General features: G+C 55.4%; 1 protein-coding gene across 13 annotated transcripts in view; it reads left to right on the plus strand.

Moving 5' to 3' along the window:
- Positions 1-23,315, plus strand: part of MICAL3 (microtubule associated monooxygenase, calponin and LIM domain containing 3) — a 187,810-nt gene that overhangs the window by 138,845 nt on the left and 25,650 nt on the right. For 9 of the 13 annotated variants that reach the window (XM_045554604.1, XM_045554602.1, XM_045554607.1 and 6 more), the window contains 7 exons: positions 7,458-7,726; positions 12,818-12,880; positions 16,789-16,902; positions 17,649-17,795; positions 18,339-18,421; positions 19,623-21,435; positions 21,937-22,031. In XM_045554604.1, the coding sequence (XP_045410560.1) occupies positions 7,458-7,726; positions 12,818-12,880; positions 16,789-16,902; positions 17,649-17,795; positions 18,339-18,421; positions 19,623-21,435; positions 21,937-22,031 (2,584 nt within the window). Of the gene's footprint in view, positions 1-7,457; positions 7,727-12,817; positions 12,881-16,788; positions 16,903-17,648; positions 17,796-18,338; positions 18,422-19,622; positions 21,436-21,936; positions 22,032-23,315 lie in introns of those variants that run through there. The other 4 variants (XM_045554603.1, XM_045554614.1, XM_045554606.1 and 1 more) reach the window with 4 other exon arrangements.

The raw sequence follows: 23,315 nt of genomic DNA on the forward strand, positions 1-23,315 counted from the left end.
GGAGCTGAGATTCCCACTCAGGCTCTGGGTCTGAGCCCGAGATGTCTCCGGTCTCCCCTGCTGCCCGGGGCCCGTCCTCCCCGACCCCTTTGAGGTCTTAGGTCCCCTCTCGCCAGCCAGTGGGATCGCATGCACTTGACTGCTTCGGAGACTCTGCGAGCATTCACTGAGCACCTGCCATGTTAATCACTGAGAAGAGAACAGGAAAAATAAGGCACAGCTTCTGCCCTCACGGATTCAGTGGGGGACAAAGCATCACAGCGGGAGGAGAGCAACCCAAAGCAGTGCGCTCTGCGGGGCAGGAGCACGGCTGGGGGTCAGGGCCGACTCGGCCACTGGTTCGCTGTGAGGTCTCCGAGGGCCTCTCCAGGTAAAGAGAGGGGCAGAAAACTGTGTCCCAGGGGCCACACACGGCAGCAAATGGGTTCATGCTTAGCCATCCCAGTGTTGTAATTGTGTCTAGCTGGGTGACACCTCTGGGGACATGTATACAACCCCTTCCCTGGGACCCCCTGGGTCTGTTGTTTTGCACCCGGGGCTTCCAGTATCAGTGCAACATCAGAGTGCTCGACAGAAGACTATAGAGGGTGCCGAGAGGCATCGACGGTAGAAAGGAGGGGCAAGGTCACTGTAGGGCAGACCGTCCTGCAGGGCTTCAGGGTGGGTGCCCCTGCAGCCACCTGGACGGCAGGGGCTTCAGGTTGGCATTTGAGAGCATTTGAATCACACACTGGGCACTTTTATGCAGCTGTGATGAAGGAAATATGGGGGGGTAAAGGAAGCAGTACATTGTTTTTAAGGTTCAAGGGTGCTTTTCAGAGGGTGTTTGCCAGACAGAGCTACTTTTGGGTGCACCCACCACCCCAGTTCTGGTGTCAGACACCGGCCGGACAGCTCCTCTGTGCATTCCAGGGGCAACCCCCCCCCCCCGGACCTGCAGTTCCAAAGCCATCACTAATTATACACTCATGTCCCAGAACTGCATCTCCATCCAGAGCACCATGGAGACGCACCCCTCCCTGCTGTGCCGGATGAGGGGAGCCCACGCTCACTCTGCACCGCCCCCACAGTGGGGATAGGCAGTGCTGTGTGTCGAAGCACAGTCACAAACCCGTTATAAAAGCAGAGCTGATGCCTTGACGTCGGGCTGAATGTGGGTCAGCACCACTTTCCCACAGTAATAACATTTCCTGATTTATAAATTGTGAAAGGCAACGGGACAGCAAGTTCATAGAATGCAGCAAGGGCATTCCAATAAGACCATATGGTGGCATTTATAGCAGGTTGTGACAGGAAGGGCCGCATAGAAACAAGAAATCAGTCAGCATCTATACAGTGCAATAAATGCCCCCAGTGTACTTAAATTCAAGGGGGAACAAAGGCCAAAACTAGCATTAGATGCTACATAGAATGAACCCATCTCTAAAAGTGAAGCCCAGAGGAAGTAGCTGCAGATTTTGTCCTATTTCCCTGGGAGGCCGCAGTGTGCAGGAAGTGTGTTGTGTACGTTTTCCATCTTCCCTACAGCACCAAACAAGTAGTTAGGTGCATTTCCAGCCCTCAGTCCTTCCTTGCTGAGATGTTAGACTTGAAGATGAGAAATGACATAGTTTTAAGGAATTAACCTGTCTGGCCCAGGAACTCTTTCCACAAGTTTAGAGAACTCTTAACTTAGGTATCTGCTGCGAGAGGCAGTGTCATAAGGTTTCAGGGCACGACTTTGGAGTTGAGCAGATCTGGATTCGAAGCCCAGCTCTACCACCTGCTAGCTTTAGGCAAGTGACTTACCTCTCTGTGCCTCAGTTTCCTCACCCACAAAAGATGCCGCACCTTATAGGTTTGTTATGAGGATTAAGTCAAATAAAGCAAGGGACCCCTGGTGACCACAGTCAATGCCAGTCACCTTGTAGCTCTCAGCACAGCACAGGCCTCCCTCACTAGGAGAGGTGGAGCCAGGGAGTCTTGTACTGGTCTCCTCAACAGACAGGTTAAATACCAGAAGTTGGGTTTGGCTCAAACGCACCCCGTCCGGGCATTGGTGACCGGGTTTGCCATGCATGAGACTCACCCCGAGGGCTTATGCAAACACAGTTTGTTGGGCTGAGTTTCTTATTCAGTCCTTCTGGGGTAAAACCCCAGAATTTTCATTTCTGAAAAGTCCCCGTGTGATGCTATGGTCCAAAGACCACACTTTGATAAATACTGCTCTAAGTTTCTGCATTCCCTGGTGATAACCGCTACCTGGCACCTGGGACACTTGGTTAAACAGTGACTCCTGGGCCCTCCTCGGGGTGTCTAGTCCAGTGGGTTCAGGGTGGGAACAGGAATGTCTGTTCTGAACAGGCACCCCAGGAGATTCTCATAATCAGACCCATGGTTTAGATCACACAAGCACCTGTAAATCCTAAACCTTATTGCAAGACTGATCAGCTCTGGGACTCCCCCTTGCTGGCAAGGTGGGGCCTGTCTTCTGGAGGAGACCCTGGAAATAGCACTTCTGTTTCCTGTGGAAAGACCAGGTGGCCAAAGACGAGGGAGACTGGCTTTATGATTGCAGCATTGCTTTTCCTGATGCTTGGCCAGGAGAATTTGCCCCAGGCAATGAAGTTGGCTTGTGCAGTGCCCAGCTGCTGGAGTTCTCCAGTGTTCACAGATTCATGGCTCTAAAGAACAAGTCAGGAGGGCTGGAGCAAACAGGTGTGTTTCCTGGGTGGGACAGCCAAGGTTATAGAGGACTCCCCAAAAGTCGATGGCACATAGGCCTTGCCCTCACTCAGAATAACACCAAGAGGAAAGGCTGCTCTTTCGAGGCTGGCCGTGAGTAAACGGGGATTGCTGCCCGGCCCTCTCCCTCCTGCCTCACCCTTTTCCAGCAGAGGCAGTAACATGAGCTGTTGCTGAGCAAGACGCTGGTTTTAGCATGGAGTAAATTTCTGCCATGTGAAGGTTGCTGGCCGGTGCGCGTCTTCTCCAGCGCTCTGCGTGGCAGCAGGGTGTTCGCACAGTTGTCAGAGGGATGGGATCTAGGACATGGCCAGGCAGAATAGGACTCCACAGGGCCTCTCTGATCATGAGTGGGTTAATTTAAAAGTGAAAGCCGTAGCTGCCCGTTTCCCTTGGAAAACCGCCTGGGAAGTTCAATTGGCAATTCCACGCGGCAGCCTGCCTCATTCGTAGTAGGGCCTGCCTGATTTTCTGGTCTCCACTCCCTAAGGTTGGATCCAGGCAGCTAGGAGCTTCATCACAGCCTTCCTCCTGGACTTGCCACCCTGACAGCTGCTAGTGGCTGCAGAACTCTTGGGTTCTTGGAGAAATACCCAAGAGAGCACAGCAAAACAGTGTGGACTTCTCCTCACACAAATGATCCAGCCTCCTTAGGCATCAGTTTCCTCTTTTGTAAAAATGGGGAAAACAATAGCAGCTGTGCCCTAGAGTCATCGCGTGTTTCAGGGAGCTAACCCATGGGAAGTTCTGCACCCCACATGGTCAGGGCTCAGCGGCCGTTGATCATTGTCCTCAGATCTGCCCCCCTTGACACAACAGAACCACTGCAGAGCTTGTGTAAGTTGAGCAAAACTTGTCTTTGTAGAATCTAGTCCATGTGCCATTGGTCTGTTTCCTCCTACCAGGCCCCGTCAGTGCCTACAGCTGAGGGGAAATTCAGGGAAGGTGCTTTGAGATCAGCAATTGGGTCTAACTTGAGGCAGGGAGGGTTTTGCTAGATATTCTCCTAAGTGGAGGGGTCAGCTTTCTCTGATGGAGGCTTTACCAAGGAGGGTGTGGGGGCTCCATCCCTAACACCTCTGGAATCAGGGGAACCTGCCATGGTGCTCCCTGTTTGTGGTCCCTTGTACATTCTTTCTGTCCTCAGAGAGGGTGCAGCCCAGGGTGGAGGCAGACCTGGATCAAAGTCACACAGGACAATAGATTGTTACTGGTGTCAAAACAGGTATGTACTGGGAGGGAAGAGTGGTCTGATGATTAGATTTTCTGGTCCCCATCTCTCTTAGGAAGCAGTATCTTGAGAAGTTACCCTTCCCTCGCAGAGGGAGGGAGAAGTTGGTCGTCTGTATTGCATTTTTTTCTGGTATAGTGATTCTTTGTGCTTAAGAAGTTTCCAGGCTAGAGTCCAAGGGGGTACAGGTACTGGGAGCCTGAGGCACTGACTTTACACCGTGAATCTTACATGACGTACAGGGCCTGGCCAGCCCCAGAGACTGACCCAAGACCCCGTGAAAATGGTAGCCTGCAAAGGAACAGCTGGCAGCCCTGCTGGATCTCCCTCTGTCCTTCACGAAGAGAAGGGGAGGCCAGTTTGCCTGGCTGGGATTTCTGGGAGCAAGTAGCAGGGCCTCTGGGAGGTGGCTGAGTTGCAGCTTGTGAAGAAAGGCAAGGGCTGGCCTTCTGCTCTCTTCCCTGTGTCCCCGGCCTCACTGGCTGCACTCCCATGGTCCTTGAGCTGTCATAAAACTAGCCAAGGTGACGCTAACAGCTATAAGTGGGGCCTCGAGAAGGTTGCTGGCCGGTGGCGTTTATTCTTTGCCCAAGTCGTGCAAGTGCAGCCACCTTCCTGACGTGGCACAGGAAAGGATGGGGCTGTGCCGAGGCCCCTCTTGCAGTAAGCCCACCGCAGCCTGTCCTGCCACCGACTGCTGGGTGGCCCTGCCCAGGCTCTGGGCGCTCAGCCAGGGGGGAGGGAAAGCTGGTCTTCTCTTTCCCACTGAAGATTTAAGATGAGCATAGACACATCCTTATCCTTATTTCATGTTTGAACAGTGTTAAATGACACGCGCTGGGTTACATGTTATTAATAAGAAAGTAATTTAATGAAAACACAAAGGTAAGGCAAAAATAATACCAGTAAAAGAAATACTGAGAAAGAATCAAACTCTAGATGCCAAGCTTTCCATGGCCCAAATTCCAGCGTTCACCCACTTTTAACTGCACCTCTCGGCCCTCCACCACGGCATGGGCATATCCCGCCTTCCTTTTTCATGGTGTGTGTGCGTCTCCTCTCCCTTCAGAGGAAGGGTCTTTTCTGTGTCACCTGTGTATTCCCTGCAGTGTCCAGCAACCACATCGTAAGTAGAAGACACTCGTGAATTTTATGTGGGTGAGTGAACAAGTAAAGCAGAATGCACTGAGCTGAGCTTGTGGTAAGAAGCCAGCTCTGTGTCCCCCGGCTGAGCTTCAGTAGGTGCTCAGGAATGTTCCCTGAATGAATGAACGGCTGTGTAAATGAGTGGAGAAAGCAGCAAATGACTAGAGTCCCAGAGTGTAACACAGGCATGACGAAAATAATAACCCCTCGTCTTCACAACATGCCTGCGAGGCAGTTGTCAACATCCTCTCCTTCCTGAAGAGGAAACTGAGGCTCTGAGAGCATAAATAATCAACTCGGAGTGCCACCACCAGTGAGCAGCAGAGCTGGTGTGGTGCCAGGAGGAGTTAGCCGAGAAGGGGGAGTGCAGCCCACGAGCCTGCCCGACTTCTGGCACCAACTGCCAATGCCAGCGTTTCCTGGAACCACCCTCAGGTTTGATAATTTGCTACAAGGACTCAGAGCTCACTGAAAGCTGTTATATTTACAGTTATTTACAGTTTATTGCAGCAAAGGGATACAGATTTAAATCAGCCAAGGAAAGAAATGCATAGGGTGGAGTCCGAAAAGTAGCAGACTTGGAGCTTCCACTGCCCCTCCCCGTGGGGGAAGGACAGCATTACTTTCCTTGGTGTCCATGTGTGACAACATACAAGGCGTACCGCTAGCCCAAGGCTCAGTGTTCAGTTTTTATTATGTAGGCAATGATTGATTGGTCACCAGGTTGCCCACATGGCTGATCTCAGTCTCCAGATCAGCTGATACTGTGTGACCCCAAGCCCTCACCCTAAATCACATTTTAGACTATCCACCAGGACCTGAGGCCTCCAGGCAAACAATGATAGCACCCTCAGGCAGGGCATCCCAGGGATTTAGAGCTTCCCTCCCTGAGCCAAGGACAAAGGGCAGGCTTTCCCTGGGCAAGGTGAGATTCTTTGCCACACGGCACTAACAGCACTAATCCTGGATGCCGTTGTCCCCATCACTGTCCACTGGCTCGCCCTGTCACACGCAGCAGGCTGTGAGCACGCCCACCCTGGCAGAGAGAGGACCTCACCGTTGGAGCAAGTCAGGGCTGGACGCCACCTCTCCACCCAGTGCTTCTGGGGCTTGGGGCTCCGTTGTGCCAGAGGTCGGGCCATTGCTTTATGGCAAAAGCCAGATTTCCTCCAGCCCAGTCCAGTACACGCTTCTCACTGAGGGTGAGGCCTCTTCTGAAAGTGACTCTCTGGGAATTATCCGACCATGAGATAGGAAACTTCCCCACTTGTGCAACGATGATTGGGGTTTTTTGCCTGCACTGGCACCCCATGGCACTGCAGAGACCCCGTTCTGTGCACGTACTACCCCTGCGGGGCAGGGGAGTAGGATGTCAATGCTCCAGGAGGGCGTCCTAGAGAGTGGAGAGCCATGGTCTGGGCTTGCGTGAGTCGCGCCAGGCGTGTTCCCACGCGGTGCTGTGTCCTTCTCTAGCTGAGCCAGCCTGTGCTGGGCAGCAGCGGGGACAGTGCCGCGGGCAGGCGGCAGGGGAGCCCGGGGGTCGGGCTGTTTGTCTCTGCCCGTCCCTCTCGTCTCTCCTGTAGTTTAGCAGTGGCCATTGCCGTTGCTGCCACCTCCCTGTGTGTTCCCAGCATCCAGCTCAGGGACTGGCCCTTCGTGGGGTCTGAGGGAGCACAGGGAAGTTGAACCTGCCGCTGCCTCTCCACCCCTGCCGGCACGCGGACCCTGAGAGCCAGCTCCGTCCGGGCCACGCGTGCTCCTTCCCCGCACAGCCCAGGTCTCACGAGAGGCATCTGACGCACCACTCAGCGTGGGGGACCTGCAGCTTCACGGCCACATGTGTCCCTCCAGATCCCCACGTGTGACCCCCTCGACCAAATCCAAACTTCACAGAACAAATCCCTTTATTAAAAGGATTTGTTCTGTAAAATTTGGATTCAGTCAAAAGGCCACACTCAAGGATCCAAAAGGCCACAGGTTCCCCTCCTGTCAGGACGAAAGACTTTCTCTTCTTTCTCAATTCCCGGGGTCCTAAGTTTATTTCAGAGTGAGTCCACTGCCTCTACTCGTGCCTGCAAGGCCCTCTGTGAAACTTGGCCCAGTGATCTTGGCATTTGCTGGACAGAAGCGCCCCCCCAGGCGAGGCTGTCTCCTAGGCGGGTTTGTGCAGGTGGTTATACCTGGACGAGTGTCTCCTGGCCACCCTGGAAGCCGCACTCTCTCCTCTCCCAGCCCTCCGTGGTCGGGGAAAGGTGCTGGCCCCTTCCTGCTCAGCAGGTGCTTTGAGACACGTCGACTCTGACTGTGACTCCTAACTTTCCCCTTCTTACTCTGGTGCATGGTTATTTCCTCACAGCAGTTCCGAGTCTGACATGGAGGAGGAGGAGGACGAGGAGGAGGAGGAGGAGGAGGAGGGGCCGCGGCTGCCCCCCTCTGACCTGGGCGGCGTCCCTTGGAAGGAGGCCGTGAGGATCCATGCTCTTCTGAAAGGGAAGAGCGAAGAGGAGCTCGAGGCCTCCAAAAGCTTTGGGCCTGGGAACGAAGAGGAGGAGGAGGAAGAAGAGGAGGAGGAGTATGAAGAAGAGGAGGAGGAAGAATATGACGAGGAGGAAGAGTCCAGTGAAGGTCAGGGAAAAAAATCTCTTCTCCTAACCCTGACCCCATCCCCACAGTGATCCATTCCATGTGTGCACGTGTGAGGTTTCTGAGGCTGACGTCACATAGATGTGCCTCCCAGAGCCTGGGGACGCTTCCTCCTGACCTGAGATATGGGGGCGGAGGAGAGGACACCGTGGTGTCTGGCCATCGACAGTGGGAATGGTGTCCCCTGTGGACACTTTCATTAGAAATTGGATGTGGAAGGCAGAGGGCCAGTCTAAGGACTCCATCTGAATTAGGTCACTCGTTTTTGTCTCCTCGTTTTTTCCTTTTTCCGTTTAGTTTCAGTTAAAGAAGTTTATTTTAAGAAAGAAAAGAAATTGAGCTTTCTAGAGGATTCCCTGGTTCCTAGTGTTGGATGTGGGAGGCTGCCTAGGTGCCCACTGGACGGGGTTCAGTCCATGACACCCAGAGTAACACTGTGGGCCAGTGTCCTGGAAGGGAGCGTCGTAGTCTCGGTATCCAGTTACTCTGGTTGGTTCTGAAATATTCTCTTGCCTTGGACTCGAAATGTTTCAATTCTGTTCCTATCTCTAGCTTTGTGTGACCTTCAGTGATGAGGAAGGACTTGTGGGGCCTCCTCTTCTTGACTGTGTAAAGAGAGGGCCGTTCTTTCCCTGTCTGGTTGTGCAGAGTCTGGTGGGTGACGCGGAAGGAACCAGGATAGGCAGAGACCCGATTCCCCTGTGGACAGGCAGGAAGTGAACAGGAAGGACATGGCCTTTATTTCTGAGCACCAAAGCCTCCCAGCGGTGCCAGAGAAGCAGATTAGATCCTGGACAGCCCCAGGCCCCGTGGAGCTGGCACCGACTAACTGCTCCACTGTTCCCGTGCTTATCTCTGCTTTTCCTGGAATTTAGTGTGCTTGCTGCCCAGTCCCATCCCAGGGTCTGTTTTCTTGGGCAAGGCCCAAGCCCTTCCCGACACGGCTCACATTCCTGGGCTGGGCCCCTAGAGTGTGTGGCTCTGGGACACAGGCCCTGCTGAGGCAGGTTGGGCAAGAGGGAAACACACCCTTGTGTCGGTGTGAATGGTTAGGGTCAGAGCATTTCCTCAGACCACTAAGGAGCTGCTCTTCTTGTTCTCCTGCAGGTGGAGGGAGGCTGGGGCAGGACCCACAAGGCGGCACTGGGCAGCCTGCCCCTTCCTGCTCAGTCTGTTTATGAGAAATGAGTAAGGTCTGCGCGAGCAGGCGGCAGGCCCAGGGCCTGTGCCGGAGCCTCGAGTCCTCCTGTCCGCAGACCCTGGCAGGCCCGGAGTGGCTCCCACGTCCCTGCTAGTCAGAGGGGTGAGCACGCTCACAGCTCATCCGGGGGAAAGGTATTTTGTGTGCGTTATTCCAGACATCATTATTGCCATCTGATGATTAACGCTCAGTGGCTTGTAGCCCCGACACAGCTTAGGGTCAGAGCTTGTTCCCTTTTCAGGAGCGTTAGCCCAGCAGTTCACACAGACTTCATTTTCTGGACTTGTCGGAAATGGGCTTTAACTAGAGAAATGCGTGCTGACAGATGCAGCCAGACTCTGGAAGTTCCCGGGCGGGAGCCTGTGGTCCTAGCCTGCAGTGTCTTTTGGGCAGCGGCCTTCAGTGCCACCTAGGCAGGGGCAGGACGCCGTTGCCCTGCGGCTGAAGATGACTCTCTTCTCTTTCCTCCCTCATTTCCGTTTCTCTCCATTACCCTGCGGGATGCTTGACGCTGTGGTGGGTGTCTGGCTCCCCCTGCTGTAGAAGGGGAGTACTGCCCCCGGGACAAAGAACTCCTGCAAGGCCAGTGGCTCCAGCGTCTCTCAGAGGAAGAGAGACGTACACGTAAAGGTACCCACGCTGCCCCCTTGCCCACCTGTACCCCGGCTCCCTATTAGCCATCCAGAGTTCGCCCCCCAGAGCAGGGTTCCCAGGACAGGCCTGCAGTGCCAGGCTTTGCACACGTTTCGCTGGGCCCCCAGCCCTGGGCCCCCTGCACAGGGAGTCGCCTGCAGGGTAGCATGGGAGTCGAGAGAGACGCAGGAGGAAGTCAGACGAGACTCCAGACTCGAGACTCCCATCTGTGTCCATGTATGTTTTGCTGCAAGTTCCCCTCTTCCAGTTAAGACTCAGCATCTTCTCTATGCAGAAAATCTCATCCCCCCACCACAGGAGGCTTTAACATTTCTCTGAGAAAGGAGGAAATGCTGGCTTTGTACTGTTGATAAGCCCCCAAGGCTAGTATTATCAGGGAGAAAACATGCTCAGGTAGAAGAATTGCTGTCTTCCCTTTGTTGCTCAGAAGGGAAAGAGCTCCTGCATTTTTCTCTTTGCTTTACCTTCCTCAGTCCAAAGATATCTAAACCTTTGCTGCCATTCAGCCCCATCCAGCACCATAAAGGCAAATAGACCTTAGGAAAAGTCCATGAATATATAGAGACTAGTAGCTTCAGTAAGGGAGTACAAGAGGCGCTAAATACCCCACATACAAGAGAGCATAGTGCAAGCATCCACATTTGGTGGTCTTATTGGCAATTTCTGCCCATATCACATTCCCTGTTGCTTATAGTTAAGAGTTTGTGGTTATAGTGACTAAAGCCAAGGCCAGATTGTCCGGGGAGACTGCTGAGAGGAGGCGTGATGTACATTCCCAGATGGAAGCTGGCCCCTGGCAGGAGTCCCAGTCCTCTTCAGGGCAGGTGGCACCTGCTCTTGCTGCCTGAACAGCCCCCTCCCTACAGGTTGCTAGCTGTCACTTTATCTTAACTCATCTGTGTGGCATGATCCAAGCACTAACCAAAGGGATCCACAGGGCAGGGCTGCATACTCCTTGGGCTCTGACAGCAAGAATAATCTAAAGGGCCATGGGTAAGTTTTCTCTGAGCTGAGAAGCCAGGTCTTGTGTCCAGAGGGGATCAGCGGGGCACTCAATGGAATTCCAAGGAAAAGGGCTTTGACCTCAGAAAAAGCAGAGAGGTATTGGTCTTGTTCCTACCCATGAACTCCCAGAGCTTCGAGAATGTACAGGACAGAGTTCTGTTTGCTGTCCCAGCCATCGTCTGCACAACCCCGTGGCCTTGCCACAGACCCAGCGTGCAGCACAAGGCCCCTTAGGGGAGGGGACTTTTTCTCTGTCAAAGCAGCTCTAGCTGCAGAAGATAAAAGCTGAAGTACCAACAAAGCACACTCTGTCCTGTGTGAGTTGCTGGCTCACGACAGAGCAACACAGTCCCCTCCGGCCTCTCCCTTGTTGCTTGGCTTAAATCTCAAAGGAGAAGCAGCCAGCTTGGCAGGCAGAGGTAAGCACCTTGCTATGTGACCAGCAGAAAGGGCATGAACGGTGCATCTTTGGGGCCTCACTGTGCTAGGTGACAGAGCTGAGTCCTCATGACCCCTGGAGGGCTGGTCCTGCAGAAGCCACTTGTAATCTGCTCTCTTTTCCCAGTTTGGCATGGGGGCCCTCACATGCAGTTTAAGATGAAAAGAACATCAGAAAAGTTCTCTCTGTATTTTGGGTTGGAATGTGTGATTCTCTTCTTAGAAAGTAATAGTACATGCCAGACTTGAAATGACTTAATCTAATCGAATGAGTAGAAACGGTTCGCGTGTGTGTGCGTGTGTGCCCACGCATGTGCTCTCAGTGTTTACCTCTTTCTGATTCATACTGATCCTGGCCAATGCTGTGACTTTTCTTTCTGTTTCCTTTCCTGTGCTGTTTCATTCCCTCCTTCCCTTGACTGTTGATTTTCTCCCTCCTTCCTCCCCTTCATCTCCTCCACCCCTTGAACCTGGTACACTAGCCGGGAACCAGAGGCTACAGCAGATCATAAACCCAGCGGATCCCTTGGAGATCCAGGCTGATGTGCACTGGACACATATTCGTGAGAAAGAGGAGGAGGAGAGAATGGTACCGACCTCTGAGTCCTCTACTTCTAGAGGTAACTGCTTGCGCATCCGAGGTCCCAGAGCACCTCTGAGCACCTCCAGCCCCTGTCTCCCCTCCAGCTGCTGCAAACGACCTTTCTGTTAGGGCCATGGCCATCAGTTTAATCAAAAGTAGGAGCCAGCAGAATATTTCATTGTCCTGATGTTAATCGTGACAACTGCCTTGGACTGTCATTCGAGGATATGTAAAGTTCTCTATGGATTAAGAGGTTGTGGGCGCTTTCTCCGTTGATGCAAAATACTACAGTGAGCCTGGCCTTGGGAAACCAAGAATTTGCTTTCTTTGTCCCACATTTCCAGGCAGGGTTACTCTTTCCCCACTTTGTAAGGTGTTCTGGTGCTTTCCTCATGGAGTGTGCCTGGGTGTGAATGTGCGTTGGCAGGAAGCAGGGAGAGCACGTTTTGAGGTGAGATGAATTTTTAGGAAGAAATTTACATGGAGGAGGCCTCTACAGTAGCCAGCATAATTCCCAGCTCCAGTGGGTGCAGTGATCTGTGTTGCACAACAGAGTGAAGATGTGCCTTATTCCGGCTTCTTTTAATAAAGGAATAGCAGTAAGAGGAAAAATGGAGACTGTCGAGGGACGTGGTGGCTGCCGTTGCCATCCTCCCCGGCGACCCTCGGGCTCACAGACCCCTGCCTCCCTCGTACTCATCTTCATGTTTTCACTCAGCACCAGCCATGGCCGTGCACCCCGCAGGGCTCTGAGCTCACAAAAGGGGAGGCTCCTGCTGTCGTGGAACTTAGCCTTTAACGGGACGTTCAATCCTCCCCAGCCCCAGATCTTCACCACAGGCAAGACCAGCCTCTGTGACTGGCTTGTGCGGCCCTGTGGACACCGAGCAGCTCTGCAGAGGTTGATGAGAGAGACTGTGCTGACCAGAGATGTCGCACTGCTGCGGACTTGGAAGAGCCCTGCAGCTCTGCACCGACCCCGGCCCCGCCGGGTTCTCTCTTCTCTCTTCGCCCTGGACACCTTCCACACAGGCTAACTACACGCTGTTGCCCCTCACCAGTGCTGGACGGGCCTCTTGTAACATCGTCTTGGTTTCTCTTCTGTGTTGGACTTTAGGGATGACCTCAGCTCTCCTCGTCGGGAATGCTGATTGCTGTGTAACTGTGTGTTTGTCGTCTGTTTTAAATTCAGTGCCCGACCTTCCCTCCGTACGCCGCGCAGCAGTGCAGGCCTGGCTGGAGACGGTCTCCGGAGGTAGTCTGGTGATGTTTGCTCTCTCCCCTCACCATAACCTCTCTCTCTAGGCAGCTGTGCTGGTACCTTAACACTAGAACCCTGGGCCTGTCACTAGTGCATGCCAGGGCGGCCAGAAGCGGGCGGGGGCGCGTGCATGCCTCACCCAGGCAGCCGCTCTTGCATGGGCCAGATGCGCACCCCACACCCTCAGGGCCGCTCGGAGGGAAGCAGTGGTGTAGGCAGGACAGAGGCAGAAGTTTGTCATTAATAGAAGCTGGGGGAAAGGCCAAAGCTGAAGGGACATTTTAGCACGGAGGTTTGACGTCTATTGAAATTAAATTGGGTAGCGAGTGAGTGTGAAAGTCGAGGAATCAGAGGATACTCCACAAACCTACCAAAGTATCAGAGAAGGAAGCAGTCCAAGCTCAGGGGATATTTATGGAGAAGTGATCAGTGCAGAGGGAGAGTGGAGGGTTGGTGGGTATCGTTCAGCTGAAGTGGAGGGACAGGCTCTCCAGACTGAGGTACAGGCATCTCTTTGAGCACTGAGGCCAAAAGAGAGATGAGAAAGCTGACCTGTCCTCCCTGAATTTTTCTGGAAATGTGTTTCTCAATGAGTGGCCACTGGCGTTTTGGGTTGGACGGTTCTTTCCCTCGCAGGAGGCTTAACATCCTTGGCCTCCGCCCTTGGAATGTTAGTGCAGCCTCCCTCACCCCTGTCAGGACAACAACAAAGTCCCTCCACACATCACCAAACCCTGCTCATGGAGGGGCAGTGTCACCCCCAGCTGAGCACACCGTCGGGGTGATTGCTTCTGGGACGGGCAGATTAGAGCTGGTGGACCTGTACCAGCCTGTCCCTTTGTCCCCAGCAGCAGCAGGGAGAATAGACAGGGACTCGCAAGGGGGTGCCTCACGCAGCTGTGAGTAGAGAGAGAGCCTCGCTGAGCCGTTAGTTCTGTGAGCAGAAACTGCCACCCCCCCCCACCCCCCCCCCCCCCCCCCCGGTTAGCAGGCGTCCCGAGCGTAGGGGAAAGGCTACGCTACAAGGACTAAAAGGAACCAAGAGCTAAGTATGTCAGCGACTCCCGGCTTCCATGGCGTGTGGCTCTTCAACTTGTGTGGCAGCTTCTAGCACCCCACGCTCCATCTTAACCTGGATTTAACCCCAGTTCCATCCTCAAGCTGCGTCTCTTTCAACACCTGCTGCTGCAATGATGTTTCTCACTTGTTTGTTTTTTGATGTACCTGACAATTGTTCCTTTCAAGGTACTGCCACAGAGTGTAGACTTCTTACCCTTCTGACTCTACCGCAGACGCTTCTTAGTGGAAACTCTCAGTCGGGGAACTATGCGAAGGACCGGGGCGCAGGCCTGAATCAGGCTGCTTCAGGCGTGCCTTGGACTCTGCCAGAGTGGGGGCTGTGTGGGGTCTCCTGGGTACTGGCTTCCAGTTCACTCACCAGCGAGGGCGTAAAGTTGCCGTCTCACTGCCCAGACACTCGGAGTTGTTCAGGCAGACGCAGCGGGCACAGGGCTCTCCGCAGGACGGGCCAGGTTCTGTTCCCACCGGGGCTTTGATCCCAGCAGCCTTCTCAGAAATGGTGTGGTGCAGTGATGGATTCAGTGCCCAAATAGAAAGCTCAGATTTGAGGAGGGGCCCAGAGGAGATTGGTGATTTTGGTAGGGCTTTTATTTGTGCCTCCTGGCATTTGATGCACTGTTTTCCTTGAGTGACCAAAAGCAAAGCTATCACACAAAGATTTTAACCCGTGGAAATAATTGAGTAGTTTTTCCCCAGTATTTCCCCCAGCAAATGCCGTCATCATAGGAAAGCACCTTGGCATTGCCCACTCCATGGGCCGCTGTGGTATCTTAGGAGGAGGGACATGGCAGTAACTTTGCCAGCTTATGCTGGGGCCACCTGTCTATTCCATTCCAAACCTGTTTCATGCAGTGCTCCAGAAGCTAGATTTGAGCCATCATCTTATGAGCTGTGCATAAAAGATGAGTATACAGCTTACGGAATTATTAAAGAAACAGAAACTTTCCTAACACCCCAGGTCAAGAAATACAACATCACGAGCACCCTCCAAATGCCTCTTCCTGGTCACAGGCCTTTGCTGCCTACCCCACCCCAAAGGTAGTCACGTCCCTGCTGTCACTACACTCTGACCTCAGTCTCACACACATCCTAAGGCTACTGGGGGTGCAGATGCATTAGGCCACCCTGGGAAAGGGTCTGTTACCCGGGCTGCCCGCTCCCATTTGAGCCGGCTTTTTAAGAGATCCACCTGATCCTCCTCGCCATGCAGCTGGTTCCTCTGTCCTCCGCCTACTTGTAAATATTAATACAAGTCAAAGCATAATGCGTTTCCTGAAATGAAAGCCTGTAGGAATGATTTGAGGCTGGCTGTGCTTAGAACCCTAGAAGAGCCCTTAGGTCCCCTGGCAAATGGGTCCTGTCAGTCTCAGGTGACACAGGAATCTCATGGCATCCCTAAGGCAGTGCATGTTGCTTTCTTAACTGCTCTCTTGCTCTGAGCTGTGAGTGCGAGTTCCGAGTGTGCAGAGCTCGGGGGCGACGGGGTGTGTGTGTGTGTGTGCACAGGTGTGTGTGCGCGTGCACAGGTGTGTGTTCACAGGTGTGTGTGCACGTGCACAGGTGTGTGTGCGCGTGCACAGGTGTGTGTTCACAGATGTGTGTGTGCGTGCACAAGTGTGTGTGCACAGGTGTGTGTGCGTGTGCACAGGTGTGTGTTCACAGGAGTGTGTGCGTGTGCACAGGTGTGTGTGCGTGTGCACAGGTGTGTGCATGCACAGGTGTGTGTGCAGGGGCGGGCTCCTCAGGAGGGAGGAAGCTGACGAGTGCTCTGCCTCTTTCTGCAGCACTGAAGGGCTCCTCTTGAGTCCAGAGAATGAACTTTACATACCCGCCAGGCCCTCCTCCAGTGCTCTAACAAAGCATTTCTCTAAATTACCCCAAGAGCAGCCACACCTCTGCCAGCTGAAGGGGGCGGGCCCTCGGGGTCTGTTGCTCCCTCACTGGCGTCACCAATGTTCCACTGAGCCTGCCGGACTGGGCCACGTGGCAGAAGTATGTCACCTAAACCGTCTGGGCATCAGTTTTCTCACCGAAAGGAAGGAATTAGAAATGGTCCTTCTAATTGTATTGCAGGTTGAGTACCCCTTATCCAAAATGCTCGGGATCTGAAGTGTTTCAGATTTTTTTTGATTTTGGAATATTTGCATATATGTAATGAGTTATCTTGGGGATGGGACCCCAATCTAAACATGAAATTCATTTATGTTTCATCTATGCCTTATCCACGTAGCTTGAAGGTGATTTTATACAATGTCTCTGACGATTTTGTACATGAAACCGAATTTTGCCCGTGACGCATCACATGAGGTCAGCTGTGGAATTTTCCACCTGGGTTATCATGTCAGAGCTCAAAAAGTTTCAGATTTTAGAGCATTTTGAATTTCAGATTTGGGATACTCAGCCTGAGTTATGAGGACTAAATGGCTCCCGGCACGTGAGGCGGTCAGCACAGCGCGGGCACGGGGGCACTGACGGCTGAGAGCGGCACCCTGCCGGGCCGGGCTGGGCCAGGGAAGCAGTGTTCCCCTCTGCCCTCCTCCAGCGTAAGGCCCTTGCAGCAGCCTTTGAAGGAAGAGGGAGAATGACCGGGCCTTTGGCTGCTCTTCCCCTTCCATGGCCCCACCAGTGTTGGGAACGGCCAGTTCCCTGAGCTCAGGACAGGCCTGGGCCTCCCCAGCGCCCACACCGTCTGACGCTCCTCCCTTCTCCTTCTGGCCCCGAGGAAAACAGTACCTCCTTCCCACCTGCAGAGGCAGTCTGCCCGTCTGCCCGTCTGTCCGTCTGTCCTTTTCTTCCTTTCTTTGAACATTTCTGCTTTACAGTCCCATTGGATGAGAATGACCTGGAGGAAGATGTGGACTCGGAGCCAGCAGAGATAGAAGGGGAGGCAGCAGAGGATGGGGACCCGGGGGACACTGGTGCTGAGCTGGATGATGGTACGGCCTGACCTCCCCTCCCCCCATGGTGACGCCTGTTCCTCACTGGTGGCAGGGCCAGAGTGATTGGAACTCAGGAAAGATGAAAGCAACACACTTTTTGGGTTAAAAACCAAAAGCAAGGTGGCTCAGGGGAGACAGCCATTAGGTCTCCTGGTTCATTCTTTGAACTGCCCACAGGTGACTTGAATGTGTCCCATGTCACCCTCCTGGAAGCCACCAGTCGGTGTGGCCTGCACTCATGGAGCTGCAGTTGGGATCCAGAGCAAATCTGGAGCCTTGTGCAGGGCTGTCAGTGCTGATGACGCCCTCTGAAAGCTACGCACCGGGAGGCCGTGTGCTCAGAATTGCCGTGTGGTTGGTGGGGGAAGGAGGCGGGGACTGGGCTGGGGGGAATTGGGAAGGAAAGCCCAGGCGAGACCGGGGAGCACAGACCTCGACTGCAGAGTTGGGCTGCAGGTCGGGCCTGGGGTGAGGAGCAGGAGCACAGACAGTGGGGCCGGGAGGCCAGGCCCGCCCTCCACCGGCACACCCCAACCAAGTCTTTCCCTCTCTGCCGGGGCCTGTCACATGTCATCATTGCCGTGTTTAAAAGAAATGGAGCCCCACAGGCTCTGAGACACCACACTGCCAAGGACAGTGTGCTTGGGGCAGGAGAGTGCTGTTGGGCCGTCCTCTGCAGAGATGGAAAAGCTGGGTGGCCTCACTCAGGATGTGCACCCAGGTCTGTCTCTGCCCTCCGCCAGATCAGCACTGGTCTGACGACATCCCATCAGATGCTGAGACAGAGCTCCGCCTGCAGCGCCAGGCCGAGGTGGAGGCGGAACTGGAGCTGAGGGTGTCAGAAGATGAGGAGGACAAGCCACCCGCCTTGCCGAAGCGACAAGAGAGAGGTGAGTCTGCTTTCAGCAGGCAAAGCAGCTTCCAGAATTCCTGGGGAGAACCTTGCAAGCAGAGTGGCACAGGGCACCGGCCCTGCAGAGAAGAGCTCGCCGCACACTGGCCCCCTGGGGGCAGGTGGCTCCGTGCCTTCTCCTCCTCCCGCCTGCCCTGGGCCCACAGCCCCCTGCTTGTGTTGTCTGGGGCCGTGGAAGGCTAGCAGGTGCACCCCAAAGCTTTGGCGCAGGCTGTACCCATGAGGAAGGTCAGCACTGATGCAGAGCTGACAAGTGCACCCGCAGAGGAGGGTGCTGGACAGCGCCCTGGGAGACTCGTTCCAGGATCTCTCGCCTCCGAGAGGACCTGTTCTTTCTAGAGATTAGCCAGGAACAGGCTCAGGACTGTGCAGGAGCTAGCTCAGCTTGGCCCTCTACCATCCTCCCCTCCCCTGCAGACAGCCGCTGACTGCATGACACCCTTCCTGGGGCGGACAGGAAGGGCGTCCTGCTAGCGTGGAAGGGGTTCCTCTGGTGAGTCCCTGTGTCTGTTCTTCTCAGATCCCTCCCAAGCATCCAGCCCCGTCCGGCCCCCTCAGGAGCAAGCCCTTCTGCTCACCCCAGTCCACAGCCCTGTGGCAGAGGTAAGAGTTTGGGGCTCACGATGGGGACGGAGAACCGATGGGCCCCTGGGGGCATGTTTTAACTTCTTAGGGCCTTTGGCATGAGGCCCACAGACACCAGAGCTGAAGCAACCCACTGGCCTCCTTATTCTAAGGAAGAATAAAAAACATCTTCACTCCTTGTGCTAAGCGGGGCTGTTGGCACAGGAGCAGCCTTAGGGTTCCAGCTCAGCTCTCATGGGGACAAGGCTCTCTGGGCAGCACCTCCCAACCCTGCCCCACATGGACCCCAGACCCAAGTTGTCCATCCCTGTGCCACCCTTCCGGGTCCACACACCACTCGTGTTAAAAATAAGTTTATTTTTGGGCCAGGTGTGGTGGCTCATGCCTGTAATCATAGTACTTTAGTACTTTGGGAGGCTGAGGCAGGAGGATCACTTGAGCCCAGGAGTTGGAGGTTGCTGTGAGCTAGGCTGACGCCATGGCACTCTAGCCCAGGCAACAGAGTGAGACCCTGTCTCAAAAAAAAAGTATCCAGATTGCCCATGGTGTACGAACCACACATTGAACTGGTATGTCCTGTGGGATGTGGTTGGGAAGTACTCTCTGCAGGACGGATCAGGGAGAAGGCCAGAATGCAAGAGCTGCATCTGCGGGATTTGGTCTTTGGGACTCTAGGAAGCGAGTAACTATTGGGTGATTTTTATCTGTGAAATGTGGGCTTTATTTACTGAGACGCTCGGATGGGGTGATATGTGGGTTAGTGCAGGAATATCTGTGCACGTCTTTGAGCTTCCTAGGAAGGACAATTTGATCATAATACAGACTGGTAAGTAACTGTCTTCAATCTTTGGCATTGGCCCCTCTGCACGTAAGTCAGGGATCTCGGCTCTGGGGGTCGCCGCGGGGCGGAGAGCTGCATTCACTTGTGTCCTTTTGACCGCTGTGCATGTCAGTGGACAAAGAATATAGGATGTGCTTGAGATCGGCCAGACCTGAAAGCCCAGTCTGTCCAAACTAAGTAGAGTAGTTCTAAAAATCGACAAATAGAGCAGGATGTGAGAAAGGTTCGCCTGGAGCCATTCGAATAACAGTGAAAAGGACACAGAGAGGAATTTATTTCAACAGGCTTAGGCCCTTTGATTGAGAAACCTCCCTAAGGGATTGTGCTGCCCATGGAGACCCTCACCCTCTAAGTGGCTTCTGTGTTCCTTCTCTGTAGGGGTGCCAAATCCCACTTGCCCCTGTTACTGCCAAGGTGAAATCACCAGAGGAGCACCTTTTCCCTGAGCCTTCGCTCCCCAAAGAGAAGCCCAGAGTCGAAGCCCCCGCTGATCTGAACGCTGTGCACCCTCCCATCCGATCTCAGCCGGTGGCTCTGCCGGAAGCCAGGAGCCCTGCCTCTCCAGGGAGTCCACAGCCTCTGTCACCGCCGGCCACCTCTGCACCCCCCTCCACACTACTCCCCATCTGCTCCCAGCCTCAGCCGTCCTCTGAGGCCGCTGTCCCATCCCCGACCCTGTCCCCCATACGCTTCCAGCCTGTTCCAGCCAAAACATCAACCCCCCTCACCCTGCCCCCCGTCAAGAGCCAAGTCGACACCAGGGACAACTTGGGCAGCCCTCTCCCTGTGGACGGGGCCCTCAGACGGAGCGACCTGGTGGAGGAGTTCTGGATGAAGAGCGCCGAAATCCGCCGCAGCCTTGGGCTCACGCCTGTGGACCGCAGCAAGGCGCCCGAGCCCAGCTTCCCCTCGCCTGCCTTGAAGCCAGTGTCCCTAAAAGCCTATTCAGTTGAAAAATCCCCGCAGGGTGAGGGTCTTCATCTTCTAAAACCTCCACCTGTTCCTCAAAGGCTGGGCCTGCCAAAGTCAGAGGGCGACCAGCCCTCCCTGCCGACTCCCAAGTCACCATCTGACCGAGAACTAAGAAGCTCCCAGGAGGAGCGGAGGGACCTGTCCAGCAGCTCTGGCCTGGGCCTTCACGGGAGCTCCTCCAACATGAAGACCCTGGGCAGCCAGAGCTTCAACACCTCGGACTCTGCCATGCTCACGCCACCCTCCAGCCCGCCTCCGCCCCCGCCCCCCGGCGAGGAGCCCGCCACGCTGCGGAGGAGGCCCTGTGAGCACAAGGAGGCCCAGCCCAAGGCCTCGGTGGCCCCACCACCCCCACCTGCCACGTTTATGCGGGCCCCCCCAGAGGCTGCCCAGCCCCGCCGGGAGGAGGTGCGGAAGTCATTCGTGGAGAGCGTGGATGAGATCCCCTTCGCCGATGATGTGGAAGACACATATGATGACAGGACTGAGGACTCGAGTGTGCAGGAGAAGTTCTTCACACCCCCGTCCTGCTGGCCGCGCTCTGAGAAGGCCCTCCCCTTGCCCCTGGCCAAGGAGAATGGGAAGCTGCCTGCCCTGGGGGGCGCGCTCCAGCTGCAGAAGAGGGCACTGCCCTTAGTCTCTCCGGAGGCCAAGGAGCTGGCGGAGGAGCGCATGCGAGCCAGGGAGAAGTCTGTGAAGAGCCAGGCGCTGCGGGACGCCATGGCCAAGCAGCTGAGCAGGATGCAGGAGGTGCAGGTGGCAACCGAGGCCCCCAGGTCCCGAAAGGTGGCCTCAGCACCCTCTCAGGGCAAGGACCGTGGGGCCGAGTCCCCCAGACGCCCCGAGGAGCCCACCTTGAAGCACGGAGCCCCCAGTGAGGAGGCCCTCTCCCCTCCGTCGGACTCGGGGGGCCCAGACGGTTCTGTCACTTCATCTGAGGGCTCCAGTGGGAAGAGCAAGAAGAGGTCATCACTCTTCTCCCCCCGCAGAAACAAGAAAGAGAAGAAGCCCAAAGGCGAGGGCCGGCCCCTGGAGAAACCCAGCCCCAGCCTCCTAGAGGAAGCAGCCTCCAAGCCCAAGTCCCTGTGGAAGTCAGTCTTCTCCGGGTACAAGAAGGACAAGAAAAAGAAGGCCGATGACAAGTCCTGCCCCAGCACTCCTTCCAGTGGCACCACAGTGGACTCCGGCAAGCACAGGGTGCCCCCCATCATAAGGGCAGGTGGGTTGCAGCCAAGGGGCCGCAGTGGGCAGAGCAGGAGGCTACTATCTCTGAGGTGTTCTCGGAAGAGCCACTTTCACGTGCTGCCCCCCCAAGGTTCTTAGGAGCTGTGCTGATGGGGGGAAGGGAACCAAACCATGGGGTCACAGGGCATGTCCCCGCTTCGTGCAATAATTCTACACCTTGGAACTGGGTAAGGGAGACTTCGAAGGTTTGTGCCCTTCCTGAAGTCACACGACCCCGGGGAGCGTGGGGGGTGCCTACCGGGGGGGGGGGGGGGGAGGGGGTGGGCGGGCCAGTGTGGGCTCTGCGTCCACCCTGACAGGGCCAGCTTCCTAGCTCCTGCCCCCCGCCCTGGTATGGAAGAAGAATCACTTAAACTAAAGAGAAATCAACTCTCCACCTCATCTGCCGGGCTGCGCGTGCAAATATAGAAATGGGGAAAGAGCCACGTGCGTGGGCCGGCCACTGTCCTCACGGGCCTCTGCTCCCCTCCCACAGAGCTGCAGCTCCGGCGCCAGCTGAGTTTCTCGGAGGACTCGGACCTCTCCAGCGACGACATCCTCGAGAGGGCCTCCCAGAAGTCCAAGCGAGAGGTGTGTGGTCCCAGGAAGACAGAAAGGGGGTCTTCTCGTGGGCTTTTTAAGTGAGCAGCTGGGGCTTGTGCTTCCTCCGTGGCCAGAGTTCTTGCAAAGAGCGCCAGGGCATTCCGTGCTTAGAGCGGCTCTTCACCTTTAGGAAGCAGCCCGGTGTTGTCCGTTTGTTCTTTTTTCTCTCAGAAATCCCACCTGGCACGTGGCATCCGCCAGTCGCCAGCGTGGCGAGGGAAGGGCTGCCGGTGCTCCGGCAGGCGCTGAGCGGTGCTCCTGGTCACGCGGCTGCTCGGCGGCCTGTTAGCGGGAGGGCTTTCTGTTCCTAAAGACCTGGTCCCGGAACCCGGGCAGGGGGTGTGCTGGGCCCGGCCTGGCCGTCTCGCTGCCCAGGGCTCGGGCGGAGCGGTGGCCGCCCCGCCCCGTGAGGAGTAAGTCTCAGTGTGGAGCTTCCTCATCATGAGCCACCCTCGGGTGCCTGTTCAGTCTTGTGATTTCCAAAGGGCTCTTGGAGCTTCGTCTGGGTCCGGGACAGTTGGAGGAGGGAGAGGAACGAGAGATAGTGCCAGGATGAGAACTGAAACCCAAAAGGCCTCGGCAGCTTGGCAGGGCAGGTGCAGCCATCCCACCCCACCTCGCTCTCCAGTCCTGGGGCTCGGGCTCACCGTCCCGGCCACGGTGAAGGCGCGACTCCTTCCACCTCTGTTTTTGAATGAAGAGTATCCCCAGAGCATCATGCACCTCCTTTATAGGTTTCTCGGGGCTTGGACTGGAGGCCACCCACCCCTTTGACTTCCAGAGAGGCTTGACCTGTTGGCCAGTAGGCCAGCCAGGGAGCCACGGGGGACCTGAGCCCCCGCACGGGCCTGGCTAGGGAAGGGGCTGCAGCCCAGTCCAGTTCCCGCCTCCCGGCCTGATCAGTTCCTCTTTAAATAACTGCAAACTGGAGAAAGCAAGTCACTATTTCTCATCTCCTTGACGCATTGGTCTCCCCTGGCCATGCCAGCGCTTCGTCCGCTCTGCTAGAAGGATGCCTAGAGCCAGGCCAGTGCTGAGTAAAGGTCTGGGAGTCTGCGTTCTCCCTCAGGGGCGGGTTGAGTGAGCCTTCCCAGGCAGTAGCGTTGGGACCGGCCTGAGAATTGCTTCTGGATTTGCGTGCGTGTCCCCTAAACACAGCCCAACACTAGGGAGAGGTGCTGCTTTAGGGGGTCCTGCGAGCATCAGGGAAGAAGGGAGAATGTGGTCCAAGATTCACTTTGCCTCAGTGGTCACCATGGGGACATTCGGCCA

The sequence above is a fragment of the Lemur catta genome, chromosome 6, assembly GCF_020740605.2.
Source record: "Lemur catta isolate mLemCat1 chromosome 6, mLemCat1.pri, whole genome shotgun sequence".
Classification (NCBI taxonomy): domain Eukaryota; kingdom Metazoa; phylum Chordata; class Mammalia; order Primates; family Lemuridae; genus Lemur; species Lemur catta.